This window comes from Scomber japonicus, chromosome 11 (assembly GCF_027409825.1).
Source record: "Scomber japonicus isolate fScoJap1 chromosome 11, fScoJap1.pri, whole genome shotgun sequence".
NCBI classification, from domain to species: domain Eukaryota; kingdom Metazoa; phylum Chordata; class Actinopteri; order Scombriformes; family Scombridae; genus Scomber; species Scomber japonicus.
Genome location: NC_070588.1, coordinates 13615675 through 13632780, shown reverse-complemented (window position 1 = coordinate 13632780; position 17106 = coordinate 13615675). Strand labels below are relative to the sequence as shown.

At 38.8% G+C, this 17106-nt stretch overlaps 2 protein-coding genes across 2 annotated transcripts in view; one reads left to right on the top strand and one right to left on the bottom strand.

Moving 5' to 3' along the window:
* Nucleotides 1–17106, bottom strand: part of slc12a8 (solute carrier family 12 member 8) — a 102740-nt gene that overhangs the window by 62656 nt on the left and 22978 nt on the right. The gene's annotated exons all lie outside the window — the stretch shown is intronic.
* The window catches only part of LOC128367463 (dehydrogenase/reductase SDR family member on chromosome X-like), a 32067-nt gene that overhangs the window by 13581 nt on the left and 1380 nt on the right, over nucleotides 1–17106 (top strand). Inside the window, exons 4-6 of the mRNA XM_053327989.1 lie at nucleotides 12912–13013; nucleotides 13637–13844; nucleotides 15322–15529. Of these exons, the coding sequence (XP_053183964.1) occupies nucleotides 12912–13013; nucleotides 13637–13844; nucleotides 15322–15529 (518 nt within the window). The remainder of the gene's footprint in view (nucleotides 1–12911; nucleotides 13014–13636; nucleotides 13845–15321; nucleotides 15530–17106) is intronic.

Sequence of the window (17106 nt, the reverse complement as noted above, 5' to 3'; positions counted from 1 at the left end):
TTTCTTCATTCATCATCTTGAAGGATCCATCGTACTAAGTCTATATTCTATTTTGACAGTACTATATATGCGCGTTGGTACAGCATTGGGTGCTGCTAGCCAGTGTATCGATGTGTCAAGCAGCCGCCACATTGCTCCAAATGCATGAAAGTATATTGTGAGAAGAAGGTCTATTTGCTCTTACAGCTATCATAACTCACTGAATTGTCAGTCAATTTAAGCAGTTTAGGTTCACAGAATCCTTAGGTGATCAAAGACCATGTATTTCATACCAAAATACTTCTGTTTAATGCAAAGCACCGAAGTACAAATATACAGACTCTATACGTTTTTTATTGTTATTTTGAAAACAATACTTCATAATTGCAAGATGTTGCAATGAACAGTGTTGGGGAATGTTACTTTTAAAACTAATTACATTACAATATTACTGCCGTTAGATTACAACATTACCTTCTGAGAAAAGTAACTTGTAAGAGTACTTGCATTACCGAAAATGAAAACCCCTTTGTGATTCCTCACACATGTTGTTTTAGTCAAGACCTCCTTTCAATATAATTACTCTGCCATCAGCACACAGCCAAGTCTGGCCCATAATGGGTAAATCTTTACACTAATGACAGACAGCATGTTCATTTACACCTCTTTATTGTACGGCTTACAAAAAACTCCCAACACTGCCAATGAATAATGCAGACAATCCTAGTTAGCAGACAGACAACTGGTGTCCTTCTGATCTCTGACTGTTGGAAAAGATAAAAAATATATTATTTATTATTGATCATTTTATTTATTATTTAACAAATGAAATTGTAATAACCACTTTTTCAGTCAGTACCAAAAATCTCTGCCCAGAAAAACACATTTTATGTAAAAATTCAAACCAAAGTAACTACACCACACAAGTTAAAACACAGTTATTCTTGGCATTCAGGAAACTATTGGTGAGAAAATTCTATTGAAATTTTGAGAGTATTGAGTGAAAAAGAACCAATTCTCTGAGAGAGGAAGGACTTGGTGTCATTAATTGAACCTTGTATGAATGTAAAAGTTGTTTTTTGAATGGAATCATTTGGCTATCGTGCAATAAAAGTACAATAATGCATTGTTTAATTAAATACACATCTATAAAATCCAAGTCTATTGATTAAAACATATCATCATAGGAAATTAGCAAACCTAATGAGTTAATGGCGGAGCTGACCACAGGTAATACATCTGTGGTTTTCCTTACGCAGGCTTGCAGTGGAGGGCAGTAGAAAGATGGCTGGCCGGGTCCTTGCTTGTGTGTAAGTGGCTGTCAGGTACAGAGACAGCGACCATGTAGCTGGTGTCATTGAAGTCGATTTCCCTGGACGGGGCCATGGTGGAATTGATTACTTCTTTTGTAATTGGCAGGCACTGAGGCATAGGGGACGGGGGGGACGGGGGCGGTATCCAGATGCTTGTGCACTGAATGAGAGTGTGTGTGTATGTGTGTGTGTGTGTGTGTGTGTGTGTGAATGAGATGGTAATGGATTCTCATTAGTATGTGAGGCAGGAGCTTTAAACATCTCTGTCCAAACGCCCTTTGGCATCCTTCCTAGTGTTTGCACATTTGTCTGTTATGAGAAATGGGAGACAGCTCCTAATATACATGTGGGCTGAACGGGTAGCTCTGAAATGAGGGACCTGCTGATGAATCTGTTCAGGTCCTGTAAGGGATTTCAAAGTGTCGTCACAGTCAGTACGTAGGTAATGTAAAAACTGGCTATTTGTTTTGTTTTTTATTTAATCAGTTAGTTACTTGATTCGTAATTTCGGCTACAAAATGTCAGATAATAGTTTAAAAGCATCCCCCAAAGTTTCCAGAAGCCCAAAGTGATGTCATCCAAAACAATCCAAAACTAAAATCGCTGCATTTGAAGTTCAAATGGCAAAACATAATTTGGCTGTCACTGTCTGTTCCTCAGTCCCTCTCTACAGCAGCCATTTACTTTCCTCCAACTCCCCCCACACTTGCCATCCTCAAACTGTCCACCATATGTCCTTGGACTTTCCCTACTTTTACCCATCTACTGTACACACCTGTTCCCACTTTTCATCAGTCCTGCAGTTACCTGGCCTACTCCGCCCACTCATCTGCTGCAGCTCACTCCCTCATGAGCCACTCACTACGTGTAGCGGTCCACTTCCACTGTCCTCTGCCAGACTGTTGTAATGCTTCATGCTTTTGCTTTCTAGCCTCCAGTCTGTTATCTGTTTATCTGTTATTTGAAATCTGAAATCCTGTAATCTGCGTGTTTTGACCTGCCTCAATATTGGATTTTGGATTCTTGCTTGCTCCCATTTCGATACCCTTGACTGCCTCACGTACTCCATAAGCCTTTTACCGCAAGTTTTGTCATTAAGTCATTGAACTGTATCAGTCACCTGCATTTTTGGTCCTTCCCCTGTATTCCTTTGATCCTACTTGCACCAGCTGTGACAGCAACTACTAATTATTTTCATTATTGATTAAACAGTTGATTATTTTCTCAGCTAATCGATTTATTGTATTGTCCATGAAATGTCAGAAAGAGGTAAGAAATAGATCACTGTTTCCAAAAGCCTAAAATAACGTCCTCAAGTTGTCTTAAGCAGTCCACAACCCAAATACACTCAATTTATTGTGTTGTAGAAAATATTCACATGTGAGAAGCTGGAATCAAAGAAAAAAAGAAAGAAGATTAATTGATTGTCAAAATTAGTTGCTGATAAAATTCAGTAGTAGATAGTAATCCATTTATCAACTTGCTAATTGTTGCAGCTCAAAACAATTATTTCTGAAACAGGATAAAATGGACAACCTACACCCTAATAAGAAAGGAACTAAGCAACTAGTTTCTAATTTCATCCATTTTTATAGCTTTTAATTCTTTCTGACACACACCTCAGCATGACCCTGTCTACACTTTGACTTCACTTTAGAGAAAAAAAAAGCCTGTTTTACAATAGTGAGTCCTGCTGGCTGTTTCTGTGATTTTAAAAGTACTATTCCCTGTGTGGCCAGTAACAGAAGGAACAGGTGTTCAGCCAGCCATCTCTCTCATATGGTCACTCCATCTAATCTTGTTCACAATCCCTGGCAGCCTATGTCTCCTCCACTGCCCCATACCAAATATATTCAAGGCAGGGCTACTCAGTGTAAGATCTATGTTAAATAAGTCATTCTTATCTGGACATTGTATCTGGACATTTTTATGACAACTGTATCATGGGTACAGCCTGAGAATTTTACTCCTATATAATATTTCTCCTTTTTTGTGTCTGTGCCGTCAAGTATACAGACCTCCAAAATATTCTCCTGGCTTCATAAATTAAATGTCAGAACTCTTATCAGTAATCCTACTCAGATATGACAGAATTTTAATTCTAGATGATTTTAATATTCATGTCTGCTGCACCTATAGTCTGAAGTGCCGAATTTGTATCCCTAATTGATTCTTTTATCTTGCTCACTGACTGGGCACATTCACTCTCAGGGCCAAACTTCTGATCTTGTTTCATCTTAAGGTCTTAAATTATCTGACTTGATTGTTCTGATCCTTGCATTTCTGATCACTATTGTATATGTTTTGTTTTACCTCCTTGCTTATAGCTGCTCACATACAGTTTACACGATCTACAGTTTTTAATACTATCTCAGTTTTTATATTAAAGCTTTTAAAACTATCCCGTGTGTGATTATCATCAGTGGATACACATCTAGCTAAATTAGATTTCACATGTGATTCCATGTTTAATGAAATTGTATCGTAGTACAGAAACTGCCCTTCTTAAAGTAATGAACAATTTGCTTCAAGGTGCTGATGCTGGACATGCCTCCATTTAAGTAGTCCTAGATTTTAGTACAGTGTTAGACATAGTTGATCGTATTTCCTCTTGTCCTGTTTAGAACAATGGTTTGTCATCAGTGGCACTGCCCTTACACAACATCTGTTTCCATTTTTATGCAGACGATACCCTAGTTTACATCATTTATTGACAATAAATAAACATCTATATCTATATTAACTTCGATTAATGAAATGTCTTCGCTTATGAACTGTCTCAAGGATTCTCCTAAATGGCTGGCTCAAAATTTCGTTCAGCTCAATCAAAAAAGACTGAGATATTTCTAACTGGCACTGACTCCTCCAACACTGAAATTAAAAACATGCTAGGTTCATACTCTGATTTTTTATGACTCCGCAGTGTAGAAACCTAGATCTATTATTTGACAGCAACTTGACTTTGAACAGCCACATAAAATCTATTGTACAGTAATGCTTTTTTCAATTTAGGATCGCAAGCAATTTCTGTCTACCAAAAACCTTTGTGCTTATACTTCATTGCGGATAGATTATTGCGACTGTCTTTTCTATGTCGGCAGCAGAAAGTCTCACTACAATTAATTCAAAATGCAGCCGATAGGATTTATAAAATGAGAGCATGTTACACATATCCTTTCATCTTTGCACTGACTGAATGTTAGTTTTTAAAATCTTACTCATCACTTTTGAAGCTCAGAACAGTTAACTCTCCATATACCATCACACTCCATAAAGTCCTCAAATGCCTGGTGGTTCCCAAATCTGAAACAGATTTTCCAGATTTTGGAAAAACCTTCAAGAAGAGATTTGGAGCACAAAGTCCATCTCTTCATTTTAAGTCTCTTCTTAAAACACCTTTTTTATATAGTCTTTTCAGTTAGTGGTGTTGTTGTGTTTACCCCATGAGGCTCCTGTTAAACCTTAGTTTAGAAAGGTGCTATACAAATAAAGTTCATTTGAATTACTCCCCCCACTCCACTGACTTAGCATGTGTATTTTTGTTTGTAAATATGTAAAAGTGTGTTTGGCACTGTTTGGTATCATGCTGCAGTGTTTCAAAAAGATACTGTCCCTAGAAAACCTCGACTCTCCTTTAGAAATATGCTAATGACTTCAGACTGTAAGTGGGCTTTAGTCAATGAGGCTTTAAGCATTTTAAACACACACACACACACACACACACACACACTAACACACGTAAGTACAAGCAGATACAGGGTATTTCTGTATTTTTGCCATAGGCTGCTGTCTGTCCACTAACTTTAGTCACGGTGCACTTGAAAGTAACACATTCTGCCTCAAACCATAGGCCTAGATTAACAGTGTGAAACAAGGCTATGTGAGTGTGTATGTGTGTGTATGTGTGTGTCTGCTTAACACATATTAAATTCTCTTTCAGCGCAGGTAACCCAGCTGCTCCCTTTCTACAAAAACTGTCATTACCTAAGCACTCTCACTCCAATTAACATAATTTTTGGTCACCTTTGTTTTTATAATATTCAGTCCTGATGAAAGTAATCAACCTCTCCAAAGTTTAAGTTGTCAAAAGGTTGACCTTGTCAGGGTTTGTGCATATATAAGCATGTCGTGTGCATTTGTGGAAAGGTGTAGTGTTTCAAAAGTTTGTGTCTGATGTCTGATTGGTTGTACGTGTATGTAAGACATGTATATGTGTATACCATCAATTATATTTTGATGTGGGAAACATAGTGGTTGGAGACATTAATTCATATATGAAGCATTATTAGTTTTATATATTAAACATTATTAGTGCTTAGTTTGCTCTTGTTGATAAAATCACCAGATTAGCAGCAGAGTGAAACAGTGCCAGAAACAGACATTCAGAGATGCAATGTCTTAGACTGTTTTTTTCCACCAAAAGACCAGCTTTGAGCTGCCTCATTGTAATGTTCCACCTGTGTGTTCCTCTCCTCCCACCTGTACACCATGTACTCTGCACTGGGCACCAAAATACCACACAGAGGGGCAAAGTAAATTTCAAAAATGCCTCTTGACATGGGTACAGATGAGTTCACCTTAGATTAAAGATAAATTCATTCAATTTATTTCAACGTCATTAATAGGCCTGTCACTTGAGGGGACGCACCTGTGGTGATGAATGTGCTATAACCAGCGCTGTGAGAGGGAGAGATGAGGATTGCCTCTTACTAATAGCCTATTGATTAATAAAAAGAGAAAAAAAATCTCACCAGAAATTTGGCCTTGTGCACAACATTTCACCGTTTTGGGTCTCTTTATAGTGGAGGACAACTTATGAAGGACAGCCTCACAATATACAGAGATTTACAGCTTGGGAGACTATCATTCCACGAGCACAGCATGTTGGGGTTGACTGGGGCACCAGCCAGCCTCCTGTCTCCTACATGAGCTGAATAAAAAATGCTTTGGAGGATCTAACATTGGCACTCTGCCCAGACCTAATATTCTTGGATATCACTGTGGTGTTTATCAGACAGCTCAAACTATTTATACTTTCTTGTCTAGGTCTCATAAGAGGTGAGTTTAGAGCAGAGGCGCTGGATTCATTTCAGAAGTGTGGGGGCCAAAAAGTGTGTGTGTGGTGGTTAATAGACCGGATACGATGACTGTTACAGGGTAACTATAGCTTGAACCACAGATTGGCAGTAACACTTCTGTAGCTGAGTAAGAGCAAGCAATAGGAAAGTTAACATGTATTTCTGTTGTAAGCAGCCATGCCTCAACTCCATATTTGATGATAAATAAGAAAAAAACATTACTTTCCTACTGCTTAACCTTCGCAAATCAACATGCTATGCTGTTATGAAAATGTTATTCATAGCCTGCATTAACCTAAATAAACTCTTGCACCTCCCATTTCCGACGAAGTGTCTTATACTTATGAAAGACATCATTCATCGCTGCGGTCTCGGGCGGGCTTTTCCTCGCAAGAAGTGGTATATTTCACCGGTGTTTGTACCATGAGTCGCTGTGGCTCAGGTGTCCAACCATGATCTTTCCTTAACCTTAATCAAGTGTTGTTTTGTGCATAAACCGAACCAGAACATATCCGCAGTGTTGTCACACCATAAAACATCATTAAAATGCTCCTGTGCATCGTTCTTGTGATCCCCATCGGTCTTCATCAGGGCGCTGAAAACTTTAGATAGCTAAGTTAATGGCTTAAACAGACTTAACATAACAAATAGAACTGAAATATTTTTATTGGTCTCAATGTACACTGTATGCAATTGGCCCTTGGACCCCCTTCTTCTGGTACCCTTGGTTCAGAGGGGACAGCTCATTCTTTTTGTAGTTTCACTCTACATTTATGATAATAATAAATAATACATTTTATTTATAACGCGCTTTTACAAGTGCTCAAAGACGCTTACAGAGAACACCAAAAATATGGAAGAACAAACAATGTAGAAGGTTAAAAAGACATAAAATGGAAACAGGATAAAAAAAACAGTTTACAGGTTAAAAGCCGGTTTAAAAAGGTGTGTTTTTAAGAGTGATTTGAAGGTATGGGGGGTCTGTGCAGTCTCTGTTGGGTTTGGGGAGTGAATTCCAGAGGGTGGGGGCGGCAGCGGAGAAGGCCCTGTCCCCCCAAGTTCTGTGCTTGGTCCGAGGGGGTAGGGTAAGGAGATTTCCCTCTGAGGATTGGAGGGCACGGGAGAGGGTGTAATGGTGGAGCAGGTCTGTGAGGTAGGTGGGGGCCAGGTTGTTAAGTGATTTGTGGGTGAGCAGATCCATAATTTAGAGAATGAGTGAAACTGAAAAAAGGTTTGATCCAAATACAACAGAGAGAGAAGCATGTTAATTCATGGAAATGTATAACTTGACAGTCATCTTTGAGTACTACAGTATTTAGAGCAAAAATGAATAAAACTCATCATCTAAACACTTCAACACTCCAACACAAGATGGTCGGTCACATCTGACCACATTAAGACTGTGTATTTCCAGTCGTGAGAGCTCTCATAGTAAAGCATTTGCCAAAAAAATAATTGCATATCAATGTATTTACTGTCAGTTTTGAAGCATGTGTGTAATGGAAGATCTCCGGTCTTTTGGCAAGCGGAAGAGAAATTTGATGCGTTTACCAGCAGTGCATTTTAATATCAGATTTAGGTGTAATCCAGCTTAATCATATTTACTGTAGTCACAGTCAGCACACAAGATGCATGTTAAAACCAGGTGGAAATGGGGGGGGGGGGGGGGGGGGGATTATGCTAAGTGGAAGCAGTCCTCCCTCATCATTTTTGATTTTATTGATTTTTGTGAAGTTATTTGTTTTTATGTGAATAAACACCAAAGAGATTAGACAAGGTGCCTTAACATACAAGCTTGAAATTCCACTTACAGTTTAGCCAAGCTACTGCAGTTGGATTAACTACAGAAAAAAATCATAACTGAAGGTTTACTGAAACAGTCTGAACATTATTAAGGTAGAAAACCTGACACAAGAAGTTTCCATTCAGTGTCTGTACTGTTATCCCAGCTGCAATATTTGGTTTAAAAAAAAAACTGCCTGTATGAACTGATGAACTTTCAGGCTAAAAAAATACTTTAAAAACAAAAATATAAAGTTTGGTGATATTGTGTCCATTTCACTGGCTTTTATTCAGGGACATTTACTAAGTCTGTCTCAAATTCCCATCAGGGAATGCAAATATTTTGTATTGCATTTTCATTTGATTGACAAAGTGCTGCAGTTTGGGAAACATTTTCAGTTGGAACAAGCTTTCATTCTGTTTTTGTTTTTGTGTTTTTTTTAGTGGCACAGGTACTTCAGAGGCTCTGATTGCGCAATGATGTGGCAGAAACCATTCATAATCACATTTGGTGTTCAAAATTACAGACACAATTGTGAAACCTGCTTTTCTGTGTGCCTGGGAAGAAGAGACACCAAAGGAAACAGGTCAAGGTGACAAAGACAGAGCTGTATGTGTAGCAGAGTGAATGGAAATTGGAAAAGGAAGCAGAGTTACACCGCATCCTGACATACAGCGACGCCAGCGAATGAGCGAGTGAGAAAAAGTGATTAAATGCAGGAGTTTTCAATCAGCCTTTCCTGACATGCCGCGAGTGACATCGCCCTGTCCAGCAATGACGCCCACCCCTCAAAAAATCGCTCGCCCTGGCTCTGACGAAATTTCACGGCCATGTCCCACCCCTAAACATTTCTTATTGGTTGAAATGTACACGCTGCTTCCTGTTGACAAGCTAGCTAGCCCCTCAATAATTTGATTGGTTTGGAATATACTTGCGATAAAATTGTCACGCTGGATATCAGGACAGTTTCGCGCGAGATTGACTTTTAACCCTTTCACAGACTTCACAAGTCATAAATGTGAAATATTGCTTTAAAGTGTCCTGGTTTTGAAGTAATCTGTATTTTTAAGCAATAGTAAACTAGTATGGGCAGGCCCTTTTTACAGTAGACCGTTTGACTTGTCTTAATAGGCAAAGCACAGGTGTTACTAATACCATTAACGATGGCTTGTTGCTAGTCTGACAGCGAGCCAGCATGCACAATACCAGGACACAGAAACTAAACTGGAATTCAGCCACGATTAATTTTATCATGTGCAGCTGTGCTTTTCCTATTGTTACACATGAAAATGTCTGTAATAACATGGTTAATGAACAAGCCAACAAACAATTAAGAACAGGAGTGGAAATAACTCCTTCATTCATTATAGAAATGAAGTCCTTTCTGTCGCAGCAATTTCAGTCAGACAAATTGGGGCACAAAAGTAGTGCATTGAGTGCTCTTGAGGAGTCATCCTTCCTCCCCACTAATTTTTTAAATAGGATTGTGCACCAAATTTCTCTGTATTCTTACATATTGTAAATTGAGACTGGCCATGCCTTTTCATCTGGAAGTGGGAGCCAATGATCCATAGTTTGACTGTTTTTGTGCTCAGCCATTCAGTCAGTTCAGATAACTGTGGCCATGTCATTAAACTGAAAACACAATCATTGTAGAGCTTAATGGGATTATACAGTGTTCAAGGAGTAGTGGTATTATAGTTTTAGATAATTTAAAGTGTATGTAATTATACCATCCAGCATAGAAGAAACTGATAACAACCAGCTAAGGAACATCTTAGTAAAAAAAAAAGCTATGTTATGCAAAAACTGTAAATATACACATGAAATGTAACAAAACACTGCACTTACATTTGATTTACAACCCTGGAAAGTGCTTTAAAAAATACACATTATTTGCGCATTTTACAACAGTAACATGTATGACTTTAATAGTTGACATGCTTTTATACTGTCCACCCTCCTCAAAGTAACAAAGTAACCATGGTTCAGTATTCAACAAGTATGAAACCTCCACTGAACATACACGGAGAAAGGACTTTTCAGTGAAAAAGGATATATACTATATATGTCTCGTATCTTGTATTGAATATATAAATATTTGTATATTCATATTTTCCAGGGACAACTTCAGGTACTTGAGCTTTAATGTGGAAAAACCATACGACCATATAGTGATTACACAAATCATTATTCAAAGCAAAGTATTTTTTATGTCTTAATACACGTCTTGAGGGGATCTTTAGCTTCACAGCTCACATGATTATACGGAGATGAAGACTGAATGGATATGGTGGCTTTAACACTGCACACGCGTGTCTCCAAAGCCAGTTCCTGTCGTCAGTTTCAAGTAATTCCTTTGTAACGAATGCATAGTCTGTGTGTTTGGTCGTTGAGCCAAGGAAGCTGAGCTATAGAGAGGATCCTGGGGTCTTAATTGAGGGCTGGCAGCAGCCGGCCCACGTCCGATCGATGGCATTTCGCTCCCGGTGGGCTTTCTAGATATGACTGGCCAGTCTGAAAGGGCCTGGCCCCAAGGGAGGCCACTCAAGAGGACAGGAGTGGACTGACAGGCAGCACACACACACACACACACACTAACTCACGTACCTGATCTCAGGCTAATGCACAAAGACACACGCATTTGCTTGCTGGTACAATTCAAATCCACATCACATACACACTGATATACCTAGAGTTACCCAATTCATACTCACACACTCTCTCTCTCTCTCTGTTTGTGTCTTTCATTTCCTTTTCGCTCTCTATTCCTGTCTTTCATTTTCTTCTCTTTCATTCTCTCTCTCTCTCTCGCTCTCTCTCTCTCTCTCTCACCCATGCACACCAACACACACTCAGCAGGAGGTGAGTGGCACGTCTTGGAGATAAGGTTGCTATCAGACCTTCATCGGGAACCGCTGCACTCTCATCTGTCACGGCGGCCTTTTTTGTTATCAGCTTCATCAACTCCCCTTCCCTCTGCTCCTTCTCAGTCCTCTTCCTGTCTTTCTCCATTATATTTGACCCTCTACACGCGTACTGCAGATGTACTATATGGAGGAACAATATATTTTTTGGATGATTTATGTTGTCATCTTATTTTATGCATTCATATTTTAGTACTTTGGCAGCAGTTAATCCAGAAACGATTTATCATCCTGAGCCCGACAGAAACCAAGAATATTTTACATATTTGGTACATGCCCAATTTTGGGTTTTAAACATGTCTATTTGTGCCTGTGAGCTGCTTGCCTTGTTTTTTATGTGTCTGTTTCCTATCTGCTCTGGTCTGTACAGCACTTTGGTCAACGTGGGTTGTTTTTAAATTTGGGTTTGTTTTTGAAATACATTTGACTTGACTTGACACAGTTGATGGAAAGAATAGAAGGTTCCCCCCCAAATGAGTTATCCCGAGGTTACATGTAGCTTGCCGAGTATCTGTCACTGCTGATGACCTCCTGGTTCTTCATTTTCTCATCTTATTGTTCACATCCTCACTGTTTCACCCGTTGATCCCAGAGTGACTGCTCTCTCCAATTCTATGAGGATATAGAATATTACCCCTGTTGCCTGCCAATGTGGTCTGTGTTTTAGAGAGGAAAATATCATCTCTGTCTAGTAGGGCCTCTCTCCCAAACCAAGAAATACAGGGCAAAAAAAACACCTCAACCTGTTGTATTTGTAAAACAGTGTTATAGGTGAAATATAGGATGAAATAGAGGACATTATGTAAGTAGGACATGAAGCATTGTGCGCTCCAGTAAGTTTATTTATCTTAATTTAAGAATTTATCTTGAAGAAATGCAGGATTTCTTAAAGAGATGAGATTTTAATGAAGAGCCTGTAGGGGCGAGGGGGGTAATGAGCATTCTTACTTTTATTGTAATATGGAAAACAAGTCCAAATACAAAGCTTTAAAGACGGTGAGAAAATCCTCTTATAAGAGTTAGAGGAAAATAAGGCAGGATATGACTGTGAGGACATACTGTAGATACATCCATGCTTCCTCAAACAGACATGGTGCAAGATCAGAGCGCAGCTTAGTGTGTTGGTCACTTACTTTTATACACACTTCTACTGGTTGGAGCAGTTACATGACTGACATGAGGGGCAGATCAAGTTATATAAAGTAAAAATATAAAGTAATCATGTTTCATTCAATGGCCATAGTTGACAGGACTCTTATTGGATATCTGTCTTATAATTCAGCAGGTATTACAATAATAGTGCTGAACACTTTTTACAGTGTGCTAAGTAGATGCCCTCGCAAGAAAAGAGGTCCAGGTTTTTAAGTTTAAGCTTTGTCAACTCTTCTCACATTACTTTATCCCTAAAGTAATTCTCTGCATGCATACACACTCTCACACTTACACTTAAGTCACTGTCACGCTCTGATGATAGCAGCTCCTGGTCATTGCTTCCTTACCTGTGTCTTATCATACATTAGACCTGATATATTGGCTTTGATTGAGCTCAGGAAGACGTATTAGGTGTGTTATAATGTGTTGAAGGAAGAGAAGTAAAGCGCTGCCAGTACTGTAGTGTGAGAACGCACCAAGCCTGCTGTAAGAAATGATTAATACACTCTTTGATGTCTTACCACCGAAATGGCTAGCAGAAATAATCCATTTACAATGGCTCTGATGTGTATTCCCCTGTGTGTGTGTGTGTGTGTGTGTGTGTGTGTGTGTGTGTGTGTGTGCGTGTATGTGTGTGTGTGTCTGTGTCTCTGTCTGTGTGTGTGTGTGTCCTTCCTAGTGGAGTTCAAGAAACTGGACCTCGCCTCTTCGCAGTCTGTCCATCAGTTTGTGGAGAGCTTCAAGGAGCGGGATCTACCGCTTAACATTTTGGTCAATAATGGTGAGTGATTGAAACACTGTATATACTGTACATATAATGTACATATAGAAAGAGAGAGTCTGTCTTTGCATTCAGGGATAGACATCTTCTGCACAACTGAAATGTGCTGTCAAATGTAGGCAAAATGTGAAGGAATTAAACTCGACTTTAGTCTCACTGAAAAGTCTTTCAACATATTGAAGCATTTTTTGTAAGTAGAAGAGGTGCAGAAGGATTGCTTTTTATATGCTTCATCAGGTTGGCTTATCAATTAGTGGACAGATCTGGGTTTTTTTTGTCTATATAGTTTATTTGATAAGTAGCATACATGAGGCCTTACAGAGGATTTTTGGTAACATCATGCTCTTAGCAGTATATAGTCAATGTTAATATATTCAGATTATTATTTTATGTTTGTTTACTCTCTGCAGCCAGACTGAAACAGGCAACATGCCAGTTATACGTTTCTATAGGACAATATAGTCACAAGATTTAAATAAAAAATACCACATAGTAGTCTACTGCAGACAAATTACATATATTGGAGAAGATATTATATAATATATAATACAACAGTATTGTTACTCTGCCATCAGACAACTAAATTGTATATTAATGTGCATGACATTTTTGTGCATGTCAAGCGGGTGTCATGCTGGTTCCCGAGGGTCGTACTGAGGATGGATTTGAGCAGCACTTTGGTGTGAACTACTTAGGCCACTTCCTGTTGACCTGGCTGCTCCTGGACACACTGAAGAACAGTGGGACATCTAGTGATTTCTCCCGTGTGGTTAATGTCTCCTCCTCTGCTCACCGCATCGGCGAGATCAGACTCAGTGACTTGAATAACTGGTAGGTTCACAAGCACACACACACTCATATGCATTTAAAGTATATGTATATATAAATGGAACAGTTTCCTATAAACAAAAAATAATATATTTTCAGAAACATATCTAGTTTAGCTGATAGTTGGCCTTCTACAACAAAAGTCTCCAACTGTTACAGTCACCTGCTCTCCCTCTGTGCTGGCATCACCAACACAGGTGTCTTAGTTTCTTTTGGCAGTAGTGGACAACTGTTGGCTCAGTATAGTCCCAGCTAACAGCACTGATGTCCGCAGGCATTAGCAACCTGGACATCTTTATTGTCTTGTTACATTGCCTCAAGAGGAAAAAGGGAACAGTTTAGAAACATTTTATTCATGTGCAAGTTTATAATAATAGTTACGTTATGGAGGATTGCTGCATTATTCCAACAAGATATCTTGTTTTTGTTCTCTGTTTCTGTATCACTGATGATCATTTAGATCTATGTACCTGTGTTGTCTGAGAAAATATTTTATAATAGCTAACCTGCTATAAAAATTCAGATTATTAGGTGTCAAGTTGCTATCATATATAGAAAAGGAGAATAAAATCAGCAGCTAATTAGGCCTGCAAATGTGGGCATGTCATCAGCAAGAGGTGGAGGACGGTATCAGCTGCTGCAATTTTTTATATATATCTGCTTAATATTTTTTATTTGTACCAGCGGTTAGATCAAATACTTGACGGAATGGAGCACCACTTACCTCAAGTGGCTATTAAGTATTCAAAAAACAAAAGAAAAAGAAAATACGGCTCAGATTGCAGCTGTAAAACATCAGAGTGTCTAGTTTCCTGGGTGTGTTTTTCAGTGATATGGGCTCTAACATGAAATCAGATCTGTAATATCATACAGACTGTGCATCTGCAGCACAGTCTCTCCAGATATCAGGGAAGAGATGAGTTTTGTTTCCCTTTTGGGTTTAACACCTGATCATCAGATGTGTGAGATGTCCTGGAACAATGTGCTATTTGTGTAACAATAGCAATAACAACAACTGAAACAATAATCAACATGTAATTAATTTCAGTAACACCTAAGTAATATTGAAATTACTTTGCAGGTTGAAAATATGAGCTTTAAATCCTCTGAACGGCTCACACACACACACACACACACACACGCACACACACACACACACACACACTACAGCTGAATGATGTTGTCTGGGCCTTTCAGATGCTTCACATCAAGGTCACTGTGTGTCCTTGTATGCTAAATGTACCTGTTGAGCCTGAGGATTGAGAGAGGTCTCTTTTATATTTCCTGTGTAAAAAGAACTTGTCTTTGTTCAGTAGAAGCCCTTCTTACCAGGAAAATAGTTTGCTATTGTGGCAGCAGTTTATTGGAATGAACTGAAGAAAAACTGAGAAAAACAGTTTTGTCCTTGTCATTCAAACAGAGACGCATTTGATTATCGTCGCTGTAAAAGTCTGACTTTTCTTTCTTTCTTACTCTTCAGCCAGTGTTATTCAGCCTACAGAGCTTATTGTGACAGTAAGCTGGCCCAGCTGTTATTTAGCTCCCACCTCCACCGAGAGCTGCAGGGTGGTGGTTTTCCAGTGAGTTCATGTGCTGTGGATCCTGGCATGGTGGATACTGCTCTCTATCAACATCTCTGGACGCCCCTCCGCCTGGCACAGAGTGCTCTTGCTCGCCTGCTTTTCAGGGTAATACACTGATTGAGTTTGATCCTGAAGGACAAGGAAGCAGATATTGTATAAACTGGTGACAAGACAATTCATTTTAGTCAAGATTGAATGAAATGACTTTTTTAACCCTTTTAGATCACATTTGCAGTCATATTGTGCACCTATTTAACAATACAACAAAATACCAAAAAAAATTCTTTGTATTCTAATATTTAAATCGAATCATGTTTTTTTCCTGTAAAACAAAATATGACATGCACTTATGCAGGCTTGAACCAACAAATTTTAACCAAGATTATCATGACAGCCACCCAGCAATCTTAGTGGCACAGAGATCAGATTCATTATAACACTTTTCAACATTCAAATCAAATTTCTCCCAGCGTTATCCCACCTGTATCTCCTGTTTCACTTGGAAATAAGTCACGATACAGAAGTTAGTACTCTTGAATGCTGTTTCGACTGGACAACTACACCTGATAATTAAAATGTTTTGTTTTGTAGGAAAGTCCCACGAAATATAAGTAATACACATTTTCTTCACTTTTCTTCTCATTTAACAATGAGTGATTCTCCCTCTGTTTTCACAGTCCTTGGTCTCTAACCCTTGACCTTGATTTGATCTCTGTATGGTTGCGGGACTATTTTAAGGCCACTAAGTAATGTCTTTGATCTCCAAACTGTAGTTCTCCTGGTCTAAGTTGTTATTTGTTAAATTACTGCAATGTAAATGTCAAAGTCTGAAACAATGAACTCAACTGTTCAGGATTTTATAACACAAGATGAAACACAGACACTTATGTATTTGCATGCACATACACACAGTCCATCTACATCACTGAAAATAGAAGTGCTACTAAAAATCAAGGCATGCTGTTCACTCCGTGTTACATTTTAAAGCACTTCTTGCATAGCTTAAAGCACTGGCCGCAGGCTGCTGTTAATGTCCCTGGGATTTAATGGAAGAAGACGTGCGTGCGTGTTTGAGCACAAAATGTAATTGTCACAGGCATTTGCCTGCAAGCACAACCTCTGGGATGGTTCCGGCCGACATACACAAACACATTAATCACATAAACTCATGCATGTAATCATTAACAAACACACACACACGACACACACTAATGCACAAACTGTGTTTCTCGGCTGTTAAAACACCTTTAATCTCCGGCAGGAATGTTTAAGAGCATGCGGAGCCAAAGGCTAGAAGATAGACAATTGGACAACCATGAGAGCAGATAGGTAGAAAAAGTGCTCCAAAATCACAAAATAAACATGGACCAAAAAAAAGGGAAAGATGGAAATAAATAATAACTGAAGCATGAATAATACTAAACCAAAATATTTAACTAGAAACTGAACAAACTCAAATTTGGACTACACTAAACATATTGTATACATTGATAGCACGTGGCAATATGCTGTAAATTACCAAACCTACAAAGGTTCTGGCTTCAACACTAATCAGGAAAGCGTGTGAGCTAACATCGTTATCACTTCAAAAACACACACTCAGTCACAAAATTCAAATGCCACCTTTCAATTAGGAAAGTTCATTTTTACACAAAGATGATGAAGGTGTGGAGTGATTTAAA